This window comes from Lampris incognitus, chromosome 11 (assembly GCF_029633865.1).
Source record: "Lampris incognitus isolate fLamInc1 chromosome 11, fLamInc1.hap2, whole genome shotgun sequence".
NCBI classification, from domain to species: Eukaryota; Metazoa; Chordata; class Actinopteri; order Lampriformes; family Lampridae; genus Lampris; species Lampris incognitus.
The window spans coordinates 13099092-13115370 of record NC_079221.1 but is presented as its reverse complement, the minus strand read 5'-3'; the positions used below and the strand labels follow the sequence as shown (position 1 = coordinate 13115370).

The 16279-nt window shown below is 50.2% G+C and overlaps 1 protein-coding gene across 1 annotated transcript in view; it reads left to right on the top strand.

Moving 5' to 3' along the window:
• The window catches only part of si:dkey-100n23.5 (cyclic AMP receptor 3), a 32054-nt gene extending 17905 nt beyond the window's left edge, over window positions 1–14149 (top strand). Inside the window, exons 7-9 of the mRNA XM_056290136.1 lie at window positions 993–1082; window positions 2564–2602; window positions 14068–14149. Coding sequence (XP_056146111.1) covers window positions 993–1082; window positions 2564–2602; window positions 14068–14101 — 163 coding nt within the window. The 3' untranslated portion in view covers window positions 14102–14149. The remainder of the gene's footprint in view (window positions 1–992; window positions 1083–2563; window positions 2603–14067) is intronic.
• Window positions 14150–16279: the final 2130 nt, after the last annotated feature.

The window sequence follows — 16279 nt, the reverse complement described above, 5'->3', positions numbered from 1 at the left end:
GGGAGAACATGCAAACTCCACACAGAGGACGACCTGGGATGACCTCCAAGGTCGGACAACCCCGAGGTTCGAGCCCAGGACCTCCTTGCTGCGAGGCAACCACGCCAACCACTGCACCACCGTGCCGCCCCTAAAGGGCCCAAGCTGGATTGGAACCCAGGCCGCTGCAGTAAGGACTCAGCCTTATGTGGTACGCGCTCTACCAGATGAGCCACCGGGGCACCGGTATTGATCCAAACAGCCAAATTTCCACGAAGCACAAAAAGCAAGGTGAAGAAAAGTCTCTATTCTTCCCCACCAGTAGGTGAAGTTTGCCTACTTCCAAGTTCATGGTTTAGATAACTGGGTTAATTTGTGCTTCTTGACTTGTTGTTCAGTTGTCTTATGGGACAACTGAACACAAGCGTGTTCAGTTGTCTTATGGGACAACTGAACACAAGCGTGTTCAGTTGTCCCATAAGACTCCGTTGTAAAGCTGAGTCCAGCGGTGGCCCTGTATCCAAAATCCACAAAATGAATCTGGTGAGTAAAGCTGTATCATAATCCATACACACGATGGCAAAAACTAACAAAATAAGACCCAGGTTGAAAAAAAAAACTTAATTATCTTTTAGCAGTCATGCCTAATGGCCTTTCTCTTCCGTGGCTTATCCGAGTCGCTATCCTCCTTATGTTATAAAGTCACCGGCCTTCAAGCGAGAACTGATTTGTTTGGAGTTTTAAGAAGATCCGTAATGTCATTAAGCGCCTATCTGTGGATTTGATGAAGCACAGTTGATTGAATCATTTGTAATCTTCTCTCGACATCGTTCTCATATTAGCGGAGTGGAGGTAATTATGCTTGATTTACAATGGAGGGTTTTTTGGTTTTTTTTACACTCTATCTTTATTTATCTGGAGCTGATAAGCACTGGCTGTAGCCGCCCCCGTGATCCCTGGCCCTGATGAAAGCGATGGAACAAATGCTGTCTTCTCGTGTGTTGTGTGTCCAGGTGGTATCATGTGATCGCGTGGGGAGTGCCTCTGGTGATGGCGTCTTTGCCTCTGGTCCAGGGATGCTACGGCCCGGCAGGAGCTTGGTGGTGAGTACAGCCGTGGTTTCTGCAATCCATCATCCATCTACATTCTTAAAAAGGGATTTCTTTGTGTCATCAACATATCCACGGTTCCCACGCGTCCTGGAAAACCTGGAAATTTATAGTCTAGTTTTCCGGTCATGGAAAACACCTGGAAAATAATGAAATCAATCAAATGCCCTGGAAATGTGGAAATAAACTTTGTAAAGTTAAGTTAGAAAATTGTGGCATCTGGGTGGCTTGGTGGTCTGTTCCCTTGCCTTCCAACACAGGGATCACCAGATCGAATCCCCATGTTGCCTCCAGCTTGGTCGCGCATCCTACAGACACACTTGGCTGTGTCTGCGGGTGGGAAGCCCGATGTGGGTATGTGTCCTGGTCACTGCACTAGCGCCTCCTCTGGTCGGTCAGGGCGCCTATTCGGCGGGGGGAGGGGTAACTGGGGGAGAATAGTGTAATCCTCCCACGTGCTATGTCCCCCTGGTGAAACTCCGCACTGGAAGCGGCGGCTCCACATGTATCGGGGGAGGTATGTGGTAGTCTGCATCCCTCCCTGGATCAGAGGGGGTGGAGCAGCGACTGGGATGGCTCGCAAGAATGGGGTAATTTGCCAAATACAATTGGGTTAGAAAATTTAGAAAAAAGTTAGAAAATTGTATTTCGCCAGCTGAGATGATGGGTTTTTAGTAAATCTTAGTAGCTGAGGTGAGCTGGAGGTTTGAGCAGCGTGTTCAGTCACACAGTCCGTTTAAAGACTGTTGAGACATCCACTGATACTTAATACTTAACAGTATGACCTTCTGTCCGCAACGCCTGGCATGGATATCCCAGCAAAAGTCCTGGAAAATGTCCTTGAAAAGTCCTGGAAAATTATTCCTGAAAAAGTTTGGGATCACTGAACGAGCTGCGGAAACATTGGGATGAAATCTCCCATTGATTTTCACCTGCTTAACAAAAACAAACAAACCAAAAAAAAAGACCTCAGCATGTTCCTCAACCCGGCGGGGTGGCCTCACCTTGATTTTTACGTCATACTTTTTTTTTTCACGTGAAATTGGCGATTATCTGTACATCTCTGAGCTGCAAACCAGTCCGTTTGGGCTGTCTCGCCTGTGTGAACAGGAAATGGGTTTTTATTTGTTTGGAAGGTGGCGAAGGCGGCAAGGAAAAAAACGGGGGTGGGGAGGGGGGCGGGGGCTGAGGAGAAATGGGACAGAGCCTTAATCTCTATGGGCTCCGTTCTCTTTCCAGTCTCTGCTTATTAATAGCTACAGCTGCACAGCCTTCTCCCTCCGCAGTCACCCAATTCTCTTCCGCTCGCTCACTCGCTTCCTTTGTAAACCCCATCTCCCTCTCTCTCCCTCTCTCTCTCTCTCCCTCTCTCTCCCTCTCTCCCTCTCTCTCTCTCTCCCTCTCTCTCCCTCTCTCTCCCTCTCTCTCTCTCTCCCTCTCTCTCCCTCTCTCTCTCTCTCTCTCTGCCTCCCCAGCTGGATCACAGACGATCACGTAGCCTGGAGATTTGGGATGTAAGTAGACCCTTTCAGCCCTGCCATCAAAGCCTTCCCCCAGAGCAAATGATGTGAGGGAGAGGATGGGGGGAGGGGAGGAGAGAAGGGGAGGATGTGGGTCCCTGCAGAGAGAAGTGAAAGGGTTGCATGTCACGGGAGCTGGTTGGGTTTTTTTTTCCTGGTACAATGCCAAGGTGTGTGTGTGTGTGTGTGTGTGCGCGTGTGTGCGTGTGTGTGTGTGTGTGTGCGTGCGTGCGTGCGTGCGCGGGGACACGGCCATGTCTGATTCTGTTATGTTGAATCTTGGGCCAGTGGTGGTGGTGGTCGGGAACGCTGTGCGTTTTAAGTGTTTAGGACAGCTATGAGGGATTATGGCTGTCTGCTGCTTTCCGAAACTGGCCCTAAGTCTGGAACGGCTCTGCCAATCCCTTGCACAGTCTTTAAAACACACAAACACTCACACACATACACACACACATGCACACACGCGCGAGCACGCTTTGCTATGAGCCAAGGTAATCGCGTTGCTGCTCGCAGCATCAGCAGGGAATCAATCTTGCTAAACAAATAAACAAACACGCGCGGGCTCTCACACACACACACACACACACAAACACACACACACACACGCACAGGGCATTACACATAGCTATCAGCCATGCTAGCGCTGACTCTGTGAGTCTTTTATCTGCACCGCTGCGCTCCCCGGCTCGCTCTCTTTCTCTCTAGTCTTGCACAGCATCATGGCCCGGGGGGGGGGGGGGGCGAGACGCTCAGAGGATCAGCGAATCTTCATTAGCTCTAATTACATCAAACCAGATGAGAGAAGGGAGGCTAAGCCAATGCCCGTCAGAAAAACCCACACACTTCTCACACCTAGCAGGGTGGGAGGGGGGGTGTTTGTGTGTGTGTGTGTGTGAGAGGGAGGGAGAGAGAGAGAGAGAGAGAGAGAGAGAAGGGGGAAGAGACTATAGCGAAAGTGACAGAAGAGGGGGCGTCGGAGAGCGAGAGAAAGGTGAGAGAGGTGGCGAGTGGCCTCCTCTCTGCCCACGCCCCGCTTTCCATCTTCGTCAGAGTTCAGCGCCACTTGCAGACGGCTCAGAGGAGACGGCGGGGGAGGAGGAGGAGGAGAGATGGTGAGCGGGGCAGAGGACAGCGAGACGGCAGGGGCGGGGGGGGATGAGGAATTTCAGGGTTGACTCGGAAGCCGGGCTTAAAGCTGAGTCACCGCTCTCAGCGCTTGCTATCCGCGTGCATCCCAATGACAGAATGGTGCTAAATTTACTACACGCATCATCATTATCGCAGAGATACTGAGAAGAATGTGATGCTCCAAATATATCTCCTCTTAAAGCAGGCAGCCAGCAGAGATTTTGTATCCAATAAAATTGGATTCATCCAATGTGTTGTCTATGGGCTGATATGTTGATGGATGACATCGAGAACAGAGAGCTGCCTGTCTTTTTTACGGACCATTGATCCATATTTTATATGCGTCAAACGTTGAAACCGGTTGAACTTTTTTGACCATAATATACGTAAATATCCATTGACCCAAACGCAGATGGAAGATGCAGCTCAACTAACATTTTTGAAAAAAGAGGAGCGGCTCAGTTTACTTGTATGCAGCTTCTTCAAATTAAATGGCGGCAGGTCCCTCCGTAGCCGAATGGTCAGAGCGCATATCACATGGCCACATGATTTCAACCGTCGCTGGCTCAGATCCAGCCAGCGGCCTTTGTTGCATGTCTCGCTCTCATTTCCTGTCTGCCTCCACTGTCAGTATCTAATAAAGGTATAAAAAGAAAAAGAAAAAAATGATAAGGGGCGTCCGGGTAGCATAGCAATCTATTCCGTTGCCTACCAACACGGGGATCACCGGTTCGAATCCCCGTGTTACCTCCGGCTTGGTCGGGCGTCCCTACAGACACAATTGGCCGTGTCTGCGGGTGGGAAGCCAGATGTGGGTATCTGTCTTGGTCGCTGCATTAGCGCCTCCTCTGGTTGGTAGGGGCACCTGTTTTTGGGGGGAGGGGGAACTGGGGGGAATAGTATGATCCTCTCACGCACTACATCTCCCTCGTAAAACTCCTCGCTGTCAGGTGAAAAGAAGCAGCCGGCGACTCCGCATGTATCGGAGGAGGCATGTGGTAGTTTGCATCCCTCCCCAGATCGGCAGAGGGGGTGGAGCAATGACCAGGGAGGCTCAAAAGAGTGGAGTAATAGCTGGATACAATTGGGGAGAAAAAGGGAGAAAAATCCAAACAAATAAAAAAATGAAATGACAAAGTTTACCAATTTACAAAGACCAAAATAGAGTTAATATGGCCCAACAAAATATTAGTAAAAAAATGGCTTGATTGAATTGATTCAGAGTCAGTTGGAAATGGGGCTGGGCAATAAATCAGTATTATTGTTTATCATCGTTCAGTCATATTGTATTGGGATGAAATTCAGATATTGTTGTCCCAATAAACAATAACGATGTTTGGATCCCTGTTTTCTTGTTTACAGATTTTAATCCAACCACCCATTGTAAAAAACATGCCATGCTTCCATATTCATATTCCAGTTGGACACAAAACAAGAGACACAAAACTTCATCCGTTTCTATCTGGACGCCTCTTTACTGTTAATGCAAAAGGGAGTTTCTACAAAAAAAGATGAGATGATTGTTGAGATGTAACAGGAGTGTGCGTGCATTCCTGCGATGGACAAGACGAACTTTGACTCTGCACATCCTGCTCTTTGTTTATTTTTGCTTTGTTTTGTTTTTGTTTTTCCTCCTGCCTGACCTTCCTCCCTCCGTCTCGCTTTCTCTTTGTGTCCTTTTGTTTCCCAGTGCTCTGGTGGGGCGGCAATGGAGTGATGGTCGTTGAGATTGTGGGATGGAGCAGCATGTCTCCTTGGCAGCTTCTATTGCATCTGAGCAGCCCCACACTGCTCACCCCTGATGGGGAAGGACCTAGAAAAGGTGGTCTAAAAATTGTCTGCTCTCCCCACTCCTGACGGTAGGCTGCAACTGTCAGAGCATCCCTCTCTGCGGTCGTTGAACTAAACGTTCTTGCACATCGCTTCGTGGAATCTCAGCATGCTCTTGGATATGGCTTAAACACCTGACAGACCCACCATAGAACAGCAGTTGTGGCCCTTGAGCCCTTGAGCTTGCGAGGTATAACATTGACATCGCAGAACTCAGCGAGACCAGGCTACACGGAGAGGACTCCCTGATAGAAGTCGGTGCGGAGTGCACTTTATTTTGAAAAGGGTCCCCGAAGGCAAATGTCACCTCCACGGAGTCGGCTTTGCTTTAAAGACCCAACTACTGCAGCACATCCCAGAATCCCCCACCAGCACCAACCAAAGGCTGATGACATGGAGCATTCCCCTTACAAAAGGACGCTTTGCCACCCTCATCAGCGCTTACACACCAACCCTGGATGCCCATTATAACATCAAAGAGGACGTTTACTGAGGCCTTGACTCCCATCATCCAGAAAACCCCGGCCACAGACAAAATCATACTCATAGGAGACTTCAATGCTAGAGTGGGCACAGAGCATCTCGTACGGGGTGAAATCCTTGGCCAGCATGGAATGGGGAAAATGAACAGCAATGGCCTCTTGCTCTTCTCCCTCTGTGCGAAACATCGCCTGGTCATTACCAATACCATCTTTCAATTGAAGAACAGGCTCAAAACCACCTGGCATTACCCCCGCTCAAAACATTGGCACCTCCTGGATTACGTCATTGTCCATCAAAAGGACAGACAGGATGTTTTTACCACCTGAGTCATGGGCGGGACCGAGTGTTGGACTTATCATCTTATGGTCAAACTTCTCATGAATATTCAACCCCATCGTCTAAGGACCAAACAGAAAACTCAACTGCACAGCATTGACCATCCGATCCATGACCACAGGCAACCTCCAATGGCTCCTTGCAAGAAACCTTGAGCAAGTTCCGGAGGACTCCACTGACGGGTCAGCTGTGTGCACAGCTATCCATGGTGCAGCCCTGGATGCACTTGGTCTGTCATGGAAATGTCAACAGGACTGGTCTGATAATAACTCTACCGAAATGCAATCACTCCTGCATACTAAACATGAACCCTACAGATCTCTCCTGTCCAATACTCGATCCTCCAGCCTGAGAGCCACTATTGCTGAAGCAAGAGTTGTGAACCAGCATGCTCCCTGGATCATGGAAGACAACTGGTGGGTGCAAAAAGCACAAGAAATCCAAAACCTTGCAGACTGCTATAACACCCAGGGCTGCTATGATGCTGTTGGAGCCATATACGGCCCCAGGAAGCAAACTATTGCCCCTGTCCGATCACCAGATGGAGACACTCTTCATGAACCATCATGAAATACCTGGCCACTGGGCAGATCACTTTGAGACCTCCCTCAACCACACCAACCCCTTTGATCTTCATATTGAGTGGGTGGCACGGTGGCCCAGTGGTTAGTGCTGTCACCTCACAGCAAGAAGATCCTGGGTTCAAATCCCGGGGTTGTCCAACCTTGGGGGTCATCCCAGGTTGTCCTCTGTGTGGAGTTTGCATGTTCTTCTTGTGTCTGCGGTGGGTTTTCTCCGGGTGCTACGGTTTTCCCCGCCATCAAAAGAAACATGCATGTTAGGGTTTATACTCCTGTCTGTGCCCCTGACCAAGGCAATGGGAAAAGAACTGGAGTTGGTCCCTGGGTGCAGCATGAAGGCGACAGCCCACTGCTCCTAGCTACACAGATCACAGCTAGGGTGGGTTAATTTGTAGTAACTGAATTTCCCCAAGGGGATTAATAAAGGAAACCTAATTTAATTCTCAATAAAATTCCAGATCTTCCACCAATCCTGCATCATGACACTCCGCCACAGTTCTTTGAAACCCGCTAAGCCATTAGGGGCTTGAAGAACAACAAAAGTGCAGGACCTGATGGCATCCCGGCAGAGGTCTTTAAACGTGGGGGGCACCTCCTCACACACCGCCTGCACCTCCTGATCACAAACATCTGGAAGTCCGAGATCCTCCTGCAGGACTGGAAGGAGGAGTTGTAGGAATGGCCGTGGAATTCTCTCCTTTATTGCAGGGAAAGTGCTGGAAAAAATTATGTTTAACAGACTGGTGGATCACATTTTGGAAAGTGCTCTACCAGAAACACAATGTGGTTTCCAGAAGTCCAAATCCACTGCCGACATGATCTTTGTCTTATGGCAGCAACTAGAGAAGAGGAAAGAGCAGCGCAAAGACCTCTACATAGCCTTCATCAACCTTAGCATAGACTTTGATACCATAAACCATGAGATGCTCTGGAAACAGCTCTCCAAACTAGGGGTACCACTCAAGTTTCTCCCCGTCCTGTAGCTGCTGCAGAATCCTCATGGGAGGAGGACTCCTGCCAGAGTCTTTCAAGGCTGATGTTGGGGTGAAGCAAGGCTGTGTCTTGGCACCGGTCTTGTTCAGTCTCCTCCTCTCAGCCATCACCCACCTCTTCCACCATGCCCTGGGACACAGAGATGGAGTTCACCTGGAGTACTGCCTTGACAGAAGTCTATTCAACATTCAGTCTATTCAGGCTGCAGAGCCATACAAACACAAAAACCTGCAAAATCTGTGAGCTTCAATACACAGATGACTGTGCTGACCAGGCACATAGCCCAGAGTCCATGCAGCATGCCCTAAACACAATTTTTTGCCTATACCATTCCTTTAGTCTTCAGGTCAACATTAAAAAAACTGAAGTCATGGCACAACTCACTATCCAACCTCTTTCACCACCCAGCTTCTAAATCTATGGTGTTTCATTCAAAACAGTGGACCAGTTCACCTATATTGGCTCCACATTTTCCTCAGCCACATCAACAAATACTCGTCTGCTTTTGGGCTCCTCCACAGAAAGGTTTTTAAAAACAAAAACGCAAAGGTTAGCACCAAGGGTGCTGTGTACAATGTGGTATGTGCCTCCACTCTGCTCAATGGGGCAGAAATGTAGACCCCATACAAACGGCATATCACAAACTTGGAGGCATTCCACATCCAATGCCTTCAAAAGATCCTTGGCCTGTCCTGGAAAGATCTAATCCCCCAAACTAAGATTCTTTCCATGACCAACTCCATCTGCATGGAAGCAGCAGTGGCTAAAAACCATCTTCAAAGGGGCGTCCGGGTAGTGTAGTGGTCTATTCTGTTGCCTACCAACACAGGGATTTCTGGTTCAAATCCCTGTGTTAACCCCTGCTTGGTCGGACGTCCCTACAGACACAATCGGCCGTGTCTGTGGGTCGAAGCCGGATGTGGGTATGTGTCCTGATCACTGCACTAGCGCCTCCTCTGGTCGGTCGGGGCACCTGTTTGGGGGGGAGGGGGAACTGGGGAGAATAGTGTGATCCTCCCACGTGCTACGCCCCCCCGGTGAAACTTCTCACTGTCAGGTGAAAAGAAGAGGCTGGCGACTCCACATGTATCAGGGGAGGCATGTGGTAGTCTGCAGCCCTCCCCGGATCGGCAGAGGGGGGGTGGAGCAGCGACCGGGATGGCCTGAAAGACTGGGGTAATTGGCCGGATACAATTGGGGAGAAAAAGGGGAACATTTAAAAAAAAAAAACATCTTCAATGGATAGGGCATACTATTCGCATACCTGACCACCGCCTACCCTACCAAACCCTCTATGGACAACTCAGCGATCCAAAACGAGCCACTGGCAGACAAAAGAGGCACTATAAGGACTAAACCAAAGACCTGCTGAGGTGCTGCAACATAAACCCCATCCAACTTGAACCTCTAGCACTTGATAGATCGGCCTGGCAGGTCATCTTTACCAGGGTGACCGAACAAATCATGCACCAACCAACAGAGGAGGACCAAAAGACATGCCCAATGACACCAGAGGGCTGCCGGCATTACCCCAACATCTGGGCTCCCTTGCCTCACCTGTGGACGAATGTGTGGCTCACGCATTGGCCTCCAAAGCCACATGATGTGGCACCAGCGCCAACTGCGCTCAACCCCTCCCCTCCCCGTCCCCTGGAGCAAGGGTTATCATTGAACACGATGGACAGCTAAGAGAGAGAGGGAGAGGGGGAGTGTGTGTGTGTGTGTGTGTGTGGTGGGGGGAGAACCTCACTGGGCTTTTGGCGGCTTTGGTCTCGTTCTCTTCACCTCCTTCAGTCCATCTGTGTTTCTCCATCTTTCTATCCGTCCTCCCCATGTCACTCTCCATCTGCCTCACTCGCGCTGCTGTTACACTCAGTTCCCCTCTCTCCCCCTCTCCCCCCCCCCCTCTCTCTCTCTCTCTCTCTCGCTGCTGTTACACTCAGTTCCCCTCTCTCCCCCTCTCCCCCCCCCCCCCTCTCTCTCTCTCTCTCTCTCTCGCTGCTGTTACACTCAGTTCCCCTCTCTCCCCCTCTCTCTCTTTCTCTCTCTCTCTCTCTCTCTCTCTCTCTCTCTCTCTCTCTCTCTCTCTCGCTGCTGTTACACTCTCCCTCTCCCCCCCCTCTCTCTGTCTCTGTCTCTTTCTCTCTCGCTCTCTCACTTTGACCTTATCCTGCTCACTATCTCTTTCTCTCCATCTCATTCTTTGTCTGTCTCTCTTTCCCTATCTGTCTGTCTCTCACTCCCCCCCTTTGTCTGTCTCTCTCTTTCTTTCCTTCGAAATCTCGCTCTCTCTTTCTCCCCCTCTGTCTCCCTCTCTCCCTCTTTATCGCTCTCTCTGTCTGTCTCTCTGTCTGTCTGTCTGTCTGTCTGTCTGTCTGTCTGTCTGTCTGTCTGTGTCTCTGTCTTTCTTTCCTTCCCTTTCTATGTGTCTGTCTCTCCCCTCCGTCTCTCTCGGGGTAGTGCTCAGCTGTAGAGCACAGCGGACTCTAATGACAGATCATTATCATGCTAATTAGAGCACTTTGTAGCTGCCGCCCGTCATCCCCCCCCCATCAACCCCCCTCACCCCCCGCCCATCCACCCGCCTCCCCCCCATCGTTAAAAGGCCACCCCTCCCCCCCCCCCCACATGTCTCTCCATCATTAACTGGAGGTGCGCTGGCGTAATTGGACGCCGTTTATTTCGGCGAGCGGGTTATTAAATCACGCCGAGGTAACGCTCGCTCGGGTCTCTCACCCCTCCCGTCCTACAAGCAGTCACCCACGTACACACATGCACACACTTAAAGCTGTTGTTTTCTTTTCCTTTTCCTTTTTTTTCCTCGCCTTGGTGTGTAATCATACTCCGTTACGAGGCACGGCGTGGACCAGGACGCATTAATCCCCCTTTTCCATTTCGTGCCACGCCTGGCGTCTGAGCTGGACGCCTTCTATCACGATGCCGACAAAGTGTTTGATTTTTTTTTTTATTATTATTTATTAAAACACCCAAAGTCTTTCTCAGACTCGAGAGGGAGCAAAGCATGATGGGTAAATCTGGAGATGTTTTTCTATGCAGACCATACATGCCCCTGGTCTTATCGGGAAAAGTGTTTGGTCCAACAGATTTTTTTCGTGCTTCTGGGTTTTGTTTTTTTTGTTTTTTTGTTTTTCTTGTTCTTTGGTTCTGCACATCGCTGACCAAAGAGGCAGGACCAGGGTCACAGTTGTTACTGAATTACACCAAAACTCTTGGTTTTTATGTGTGTGTGTGTGTGTGTGGGGGGGGGGGGGGTCTTCTTCTGGGGTTTTAAAGATCACGCCGAGGCCTCTGATTCGACTTGGTTGTGTTTTTCCTCCTGTGAACCGGCTGGCTCGTGTTTTGGCTGGCGGTGGTTTGAACGTGTGAGGTGGCGTGCTGGTTGGGGTGTAGGAACCTGTCTGCCAGAGACAAAGACCCGTTTTGTGATTGAGAGGAGTGGTTGAAACTCCTCTCGTCTTACATCACCTCCTCAGCGGTTGCATAACATGGAGCTGCCCTCTCCTCCTCCTCCTCCTCCCCTCGCTCCGGGCGGCTATTCATCTGTTTAGGGATAGGAGGAATAACGTCTCACCCCGTGCCTCACCTCCGCTTTCAACCCTTCATTCCATCGGCATGCGCTGCATTTCTGCTGTCGTGAATTTTCAGGTGTTTCAGGTGTTGTTGCTCTCTTGCTCTCTCTCTCTTTCTCTCTGCCGCTCTCTTTCTCTCTCTCTCCGTCTCTCTCTCTGTCTCCCCCCCCCCCCCCCATTTCTGCAAGCTTCGAAGGTGGAAGTCATGAACGATCTTGTCAGAGTAATTGAGTTGTTGTTTTGGTAAAACAAATGTGGTTTGTTCATCCAGTGTGTTTGCCCAGGTTGTTTCTAAGATATGAGCTGTGTCTACTAAAGAATATTTCATATTTTGGGCATCTGGGTAGCGTGGCGGTCTATTCCATTGCCTACCAACACGGGAATCGCCAGTTCGAATCCCCGTGTTACCTCCGGTTTGGTCGGGCGTCCCTACAGACACATTTAGCCGTGTCTACGGGTGGGAAACCGGGTGTGGATGTGTGTCCTGGTCGCTGCACTATCACCTCCTCTGGTCGGTCGGGGCGGAGAACAGGGGGGAATAGCGTGATCCTCCCATGTGCTATATCCCCCTGGTGAAACTCCTCACTGTCAGGTGAAAAGAAGCGGCTGGCGACTCCACATGTATGGGAGGAGGCATGTGGTAGTCTGTAGCCCTCCCTGGATCGACAGAGGGGGTGGAGCAGCGACCGGGACGGCTCGGGAGCGTGGGGTAATGGGCTGGATACAATCCGGGAGAAAAAGGGGGGGGGGGATCCAAAAAGAATATTTTATAGTTTTAGTTTGTAAACATGAAAAGGACAAAGGTAACTCACAAAGCAATTACTCAAGTATTTTTTTTTCACTAAGGAACTCGGTTACTCTTACTTGAGTAATTTCCTTCATCGGTACTTTTACTCGTACTCAGATTATCAGTAAAGTAGCAGTACTTTTGCTTTACATCTCTTGCTAGCCTGTAAAAATGTTCAAACACATTGTGCCGAAACGATCAGTCAGTTGACAAACAATTAATCAGTTGCAATTTTGGTGTTAGATTAATGGTTTTAGTGATTTATTATGTAAAAATACCAAACGTGGTGGCAAAAGCTTCAGACGTATTGAGATTTGCTTGCCTTTCTCTGACTCATCTCGTTATAAAATGAATACTTCTGGGGGGTTTCTGCTGGTTGTGCGCAGTAAACAGTTGTGAGACGTCACTTTCGGGCTCGCGGAGAACTTGTGACGGGAATTTGACATGATTTGTCATCTAACAGATTAAAAAAAATCAAAAAGAAATAATCGCTAGAACAGCCCTAAACATACAAGAGGAAGATCCTGTTGTGTTTTGGAAAAATGTCCGCAGTGCATCGGCCACTGAGCAAAATACTGTCGGTGCAATATTTTATTGCCGTTTTTATGTAGTTTAGTGAACTAGTAGGGGTCGTTCTGTCACGCTGCTGGTTCTCAATGGGCATCGGGGTACTTCCGGGGGGTCCGGTAGGGGCTTTCAGAGGGTCCTTATGGGAAACTAAGAAATCATTTTGACTGTAATTTCACCGGAGGATGGGAAACACAGAGAGGGTGTTATAATGACTGTTCTGGAGGAGGAGAGAGCAGTTAGAGGAGTCACATCTCAGAGAGGAAGGAGGACTCTGCACCGAGTCGTCGCCAACAACAGGACTGAACTGGAAATCATTCACCTACACCGGAGACTGTTGTGGTTTGGCCTCAGATGTGGTTGACAGGGAATGTGTTCGAGCCACAAAGTGCCTAAATCCTCATAAATATCTAAATTCAAGGCCTTCAAACTCGTTTATTTATGTAAGCCTTAAAAATGTCAAGATTGGGTGTCCGGGTAGCGTAGTGGTCTATTCTGTTGCCTACCAACACGGGGATTGCCGGTTCGAATCCCCGTGTTACCCTCCGGCTTGGTCGGGCGGCCCTACAGACACCAATTGGCCGTGCCTGCGGTGGGAAGCCGGATGTGGGTATGTGTCCTGGTCGCTGCCACTAGCGACTCCTCTGGTCGGTCGGGGCACCTGTTTTGGGGGGGGAGACTGGGGGAATAGCGTGATCCTCCCACGCGCTACGTCCCCCTGGTGAAACTCCTCACTGTCAGGTGAAAAGAGGCGGCTTGGCGACTCCACATGTATCAGAGCGGAGGAGGCATGTGGTGGTCTGCAGCCCTCCCCGGATCAGCAGAGGGGGTGCAGCAGTTGGCTGGATACAACTGGAGAGAAAAGGGTGGGGGGGAATACCAAAAAACAAACAAAAGTCAAGGTTTCTTGGTACACTGATCCGCCCAATCAGAAATGCCCAAATTCTCTTTACTGAACAGTTGTTTTAATTTTCACATTGACTTAAATTGAAGAATTACTTTTATTTTGGTCTAAGCGGCGCCGAACGAGGGCTTAAAAAGTCTTGAATTTAACCTGCTGAATCTAAGAGACTCGAGTCATAAGCAGCAGTCCATCGTGTTCCCCCTGTTTGTTTGTTGGCCGGCCGGCGGTTCCTGATGCTTTGTTTGGTCTGGACTTTGCAGATGGTACGTGCCGCTGTTCTGCTCATCCTGCTGATGACCTGCTGCTCTGCCCAGGATCATCTGCGTGGCCAATCAGAGGGTGAGTCATCGTTCCAACAAACTTCAGCCCCTCAGTACAAGTCCAGTCAGCACCAACCAGCACCACCACCCCACTCCTGCCCACCTCGGAAAAAAGAAGTCAGCCAGGACAGAATGCTGGAGGGCCATTAGCTGAATAGACTGAAGACACTGTGACCTTTTAGAAAATTGGCATGAATCTGTCTGAAAGCTGAGTACTAAGCTCGCTGTAGTGTGTGTGTGTGTGTGTGTGTGTGTGTGTGTGTGTGTGTGTGTGTGTTTGCAGGTGGAAGTCCAAAAGTTCAACAGTTTTGGCCCTCTCTCTCTTCTCTCTCTCTCTCTCTCTCTCTCTCTCTCTCTCTCTCTCTCTCTCTCTCTCTCTCTCTCTCTCTCTCTCTCTCTTGTCTCTCGCTCTCTGTCTCTCTCGCTCTGTCTGTCTGTCTCCCTCCCTCCCATCCCTCTCTCTCTCTCACTCTCTCTCTCCCTCCCTCTCTCTCGCTCTCTTTCGCTCTCTCTCTCACTCTCTCTGTCTCTCTCGCTCTGTCTGTCTGTCTCCCTCCCTCTCTCTCTCTCTCTCTCTCTCTCTCTCTCTCTCTCTCTCTCTCTCTCTCTCTCTCTCTCACTCTCTCGCTCTCTCTCTCACTCTCTCTGTCTCCCTCCCTCTCTCACTCTCACTCCCTCCCTCTCTCTCGCTCTCCCTCCCTCCCTCTCTCTCGCTCTCTGTCTCTCTTCGCTCTGTCTGTCTGTCTGTCTCCCTCCCTCTCTCTCTCTCTCACTCTCTGTGTCTCTCGCTCTCACTCGCTCTCCCTCCCTCCCTCTCTCCTCTCTCCCTCACTCTCTCTGTCTCTCGCCGTCTGTCTCTCTCGCTCTGTCTGTCTGTCTCCCTCTGTTGCTCTCTCTCTCTCACTCTCTCTCTCTCACTCTCTCTCTCCCTCACTCTCTCTGTCTCTCGCCGTCTGTCTCTCTCGCTCCCTCCCTCCTCTCTCTCTCTCTCGCTCGCTCTTACTCTCCTCCCTCCCTCCCTCTCTCGCTCTCGCTCTCTGTCTTCGGCTGGCGTGGCAGCAGGGTGCAGCAGGCGCCTGAAGGGGAAAATTCTACAAGGTTCACATAGCTGCCATTCCCCTGGCCTGATGACACCACATGCCACAATCACAGCACCAGCGGATGGGCTGGGGCAGACCTTGGTTTCAACATTTTTTGTGCATCTGTGTGTGTGTGTGTGTGTACTTGTCCGAGGTGATTCATCCGAAAGTAAGGAAATCGAAGATGGAACGTCGCAAACATTGTGTCATACTCAGTACGAAGCTTCCTCTCCCAGTGATCGCGTTTTGTCTGCGTCGCATACAAATGTGTGGCGTAGCGGGCGACCCAGCAGAGAGACAGATTTGCAGACAGACAGCTCGAGGCAGACACAACAGTGCAGGCAGACAGCGAGCGGCTGAGGGGAAGGACCACACGGCCGGCCCCTTTATCGTGGACGGGAGGAAAAGGCGATAAATGAATGTGGCTGGTTTGCAACCTACATCTCATAATTCATTCAGCTCACAGCCCGCTGTCGTCTCTCCCTCCTTCTTTCTCTCTGCCTATTTTTCATCGCTCTCATTTTTTCCCTTCTTTTGCTCCCTCCCTCCCTCCCTCCCTCCCTCCCTCCCTCTCTCTCTTTCTCTCTCTCACTGGCTCACTCACTCTCTTTCTCTCTCTCTCTCTTCTCTCTCTCTCGCTCGCTCACTCTCGCTCGCTCACCTTGCTCGCTCACACCTCTCTCATCGCTCGCTCACTCTCTCTCTTTCTCTCGCTCTCTCGCTCTTTCTCTCTCTCTCTCACTCTATCATATTTATGAAGAGCTCAAGCCTTATCTCTTTTCAGCTGCAGGCTGTCTCACTTGAAAGAATTTCAAAAGCTTTGGAAGCTGGGTAGGTGGTGACGGAACGGAGAGCGGGATAAAGAAGAAGAGGCGTCTTGAGAGAGAGGGGGAGAGAGAAGAAAGAGGGAGAGAAGCGAGGTGGGATGTTGGCCGGACATAGAGAGAAGTTTCCTCACTTTCCAGAGGCAGATTCAGATGGGGGGTATGCTGGGGAAAATAGGAAAAGCACCTGCGTAGCTCATTAGTTTACCGAACCGGAGTCATTTCCAGCAGGCCGTGTTGGAGGAACCT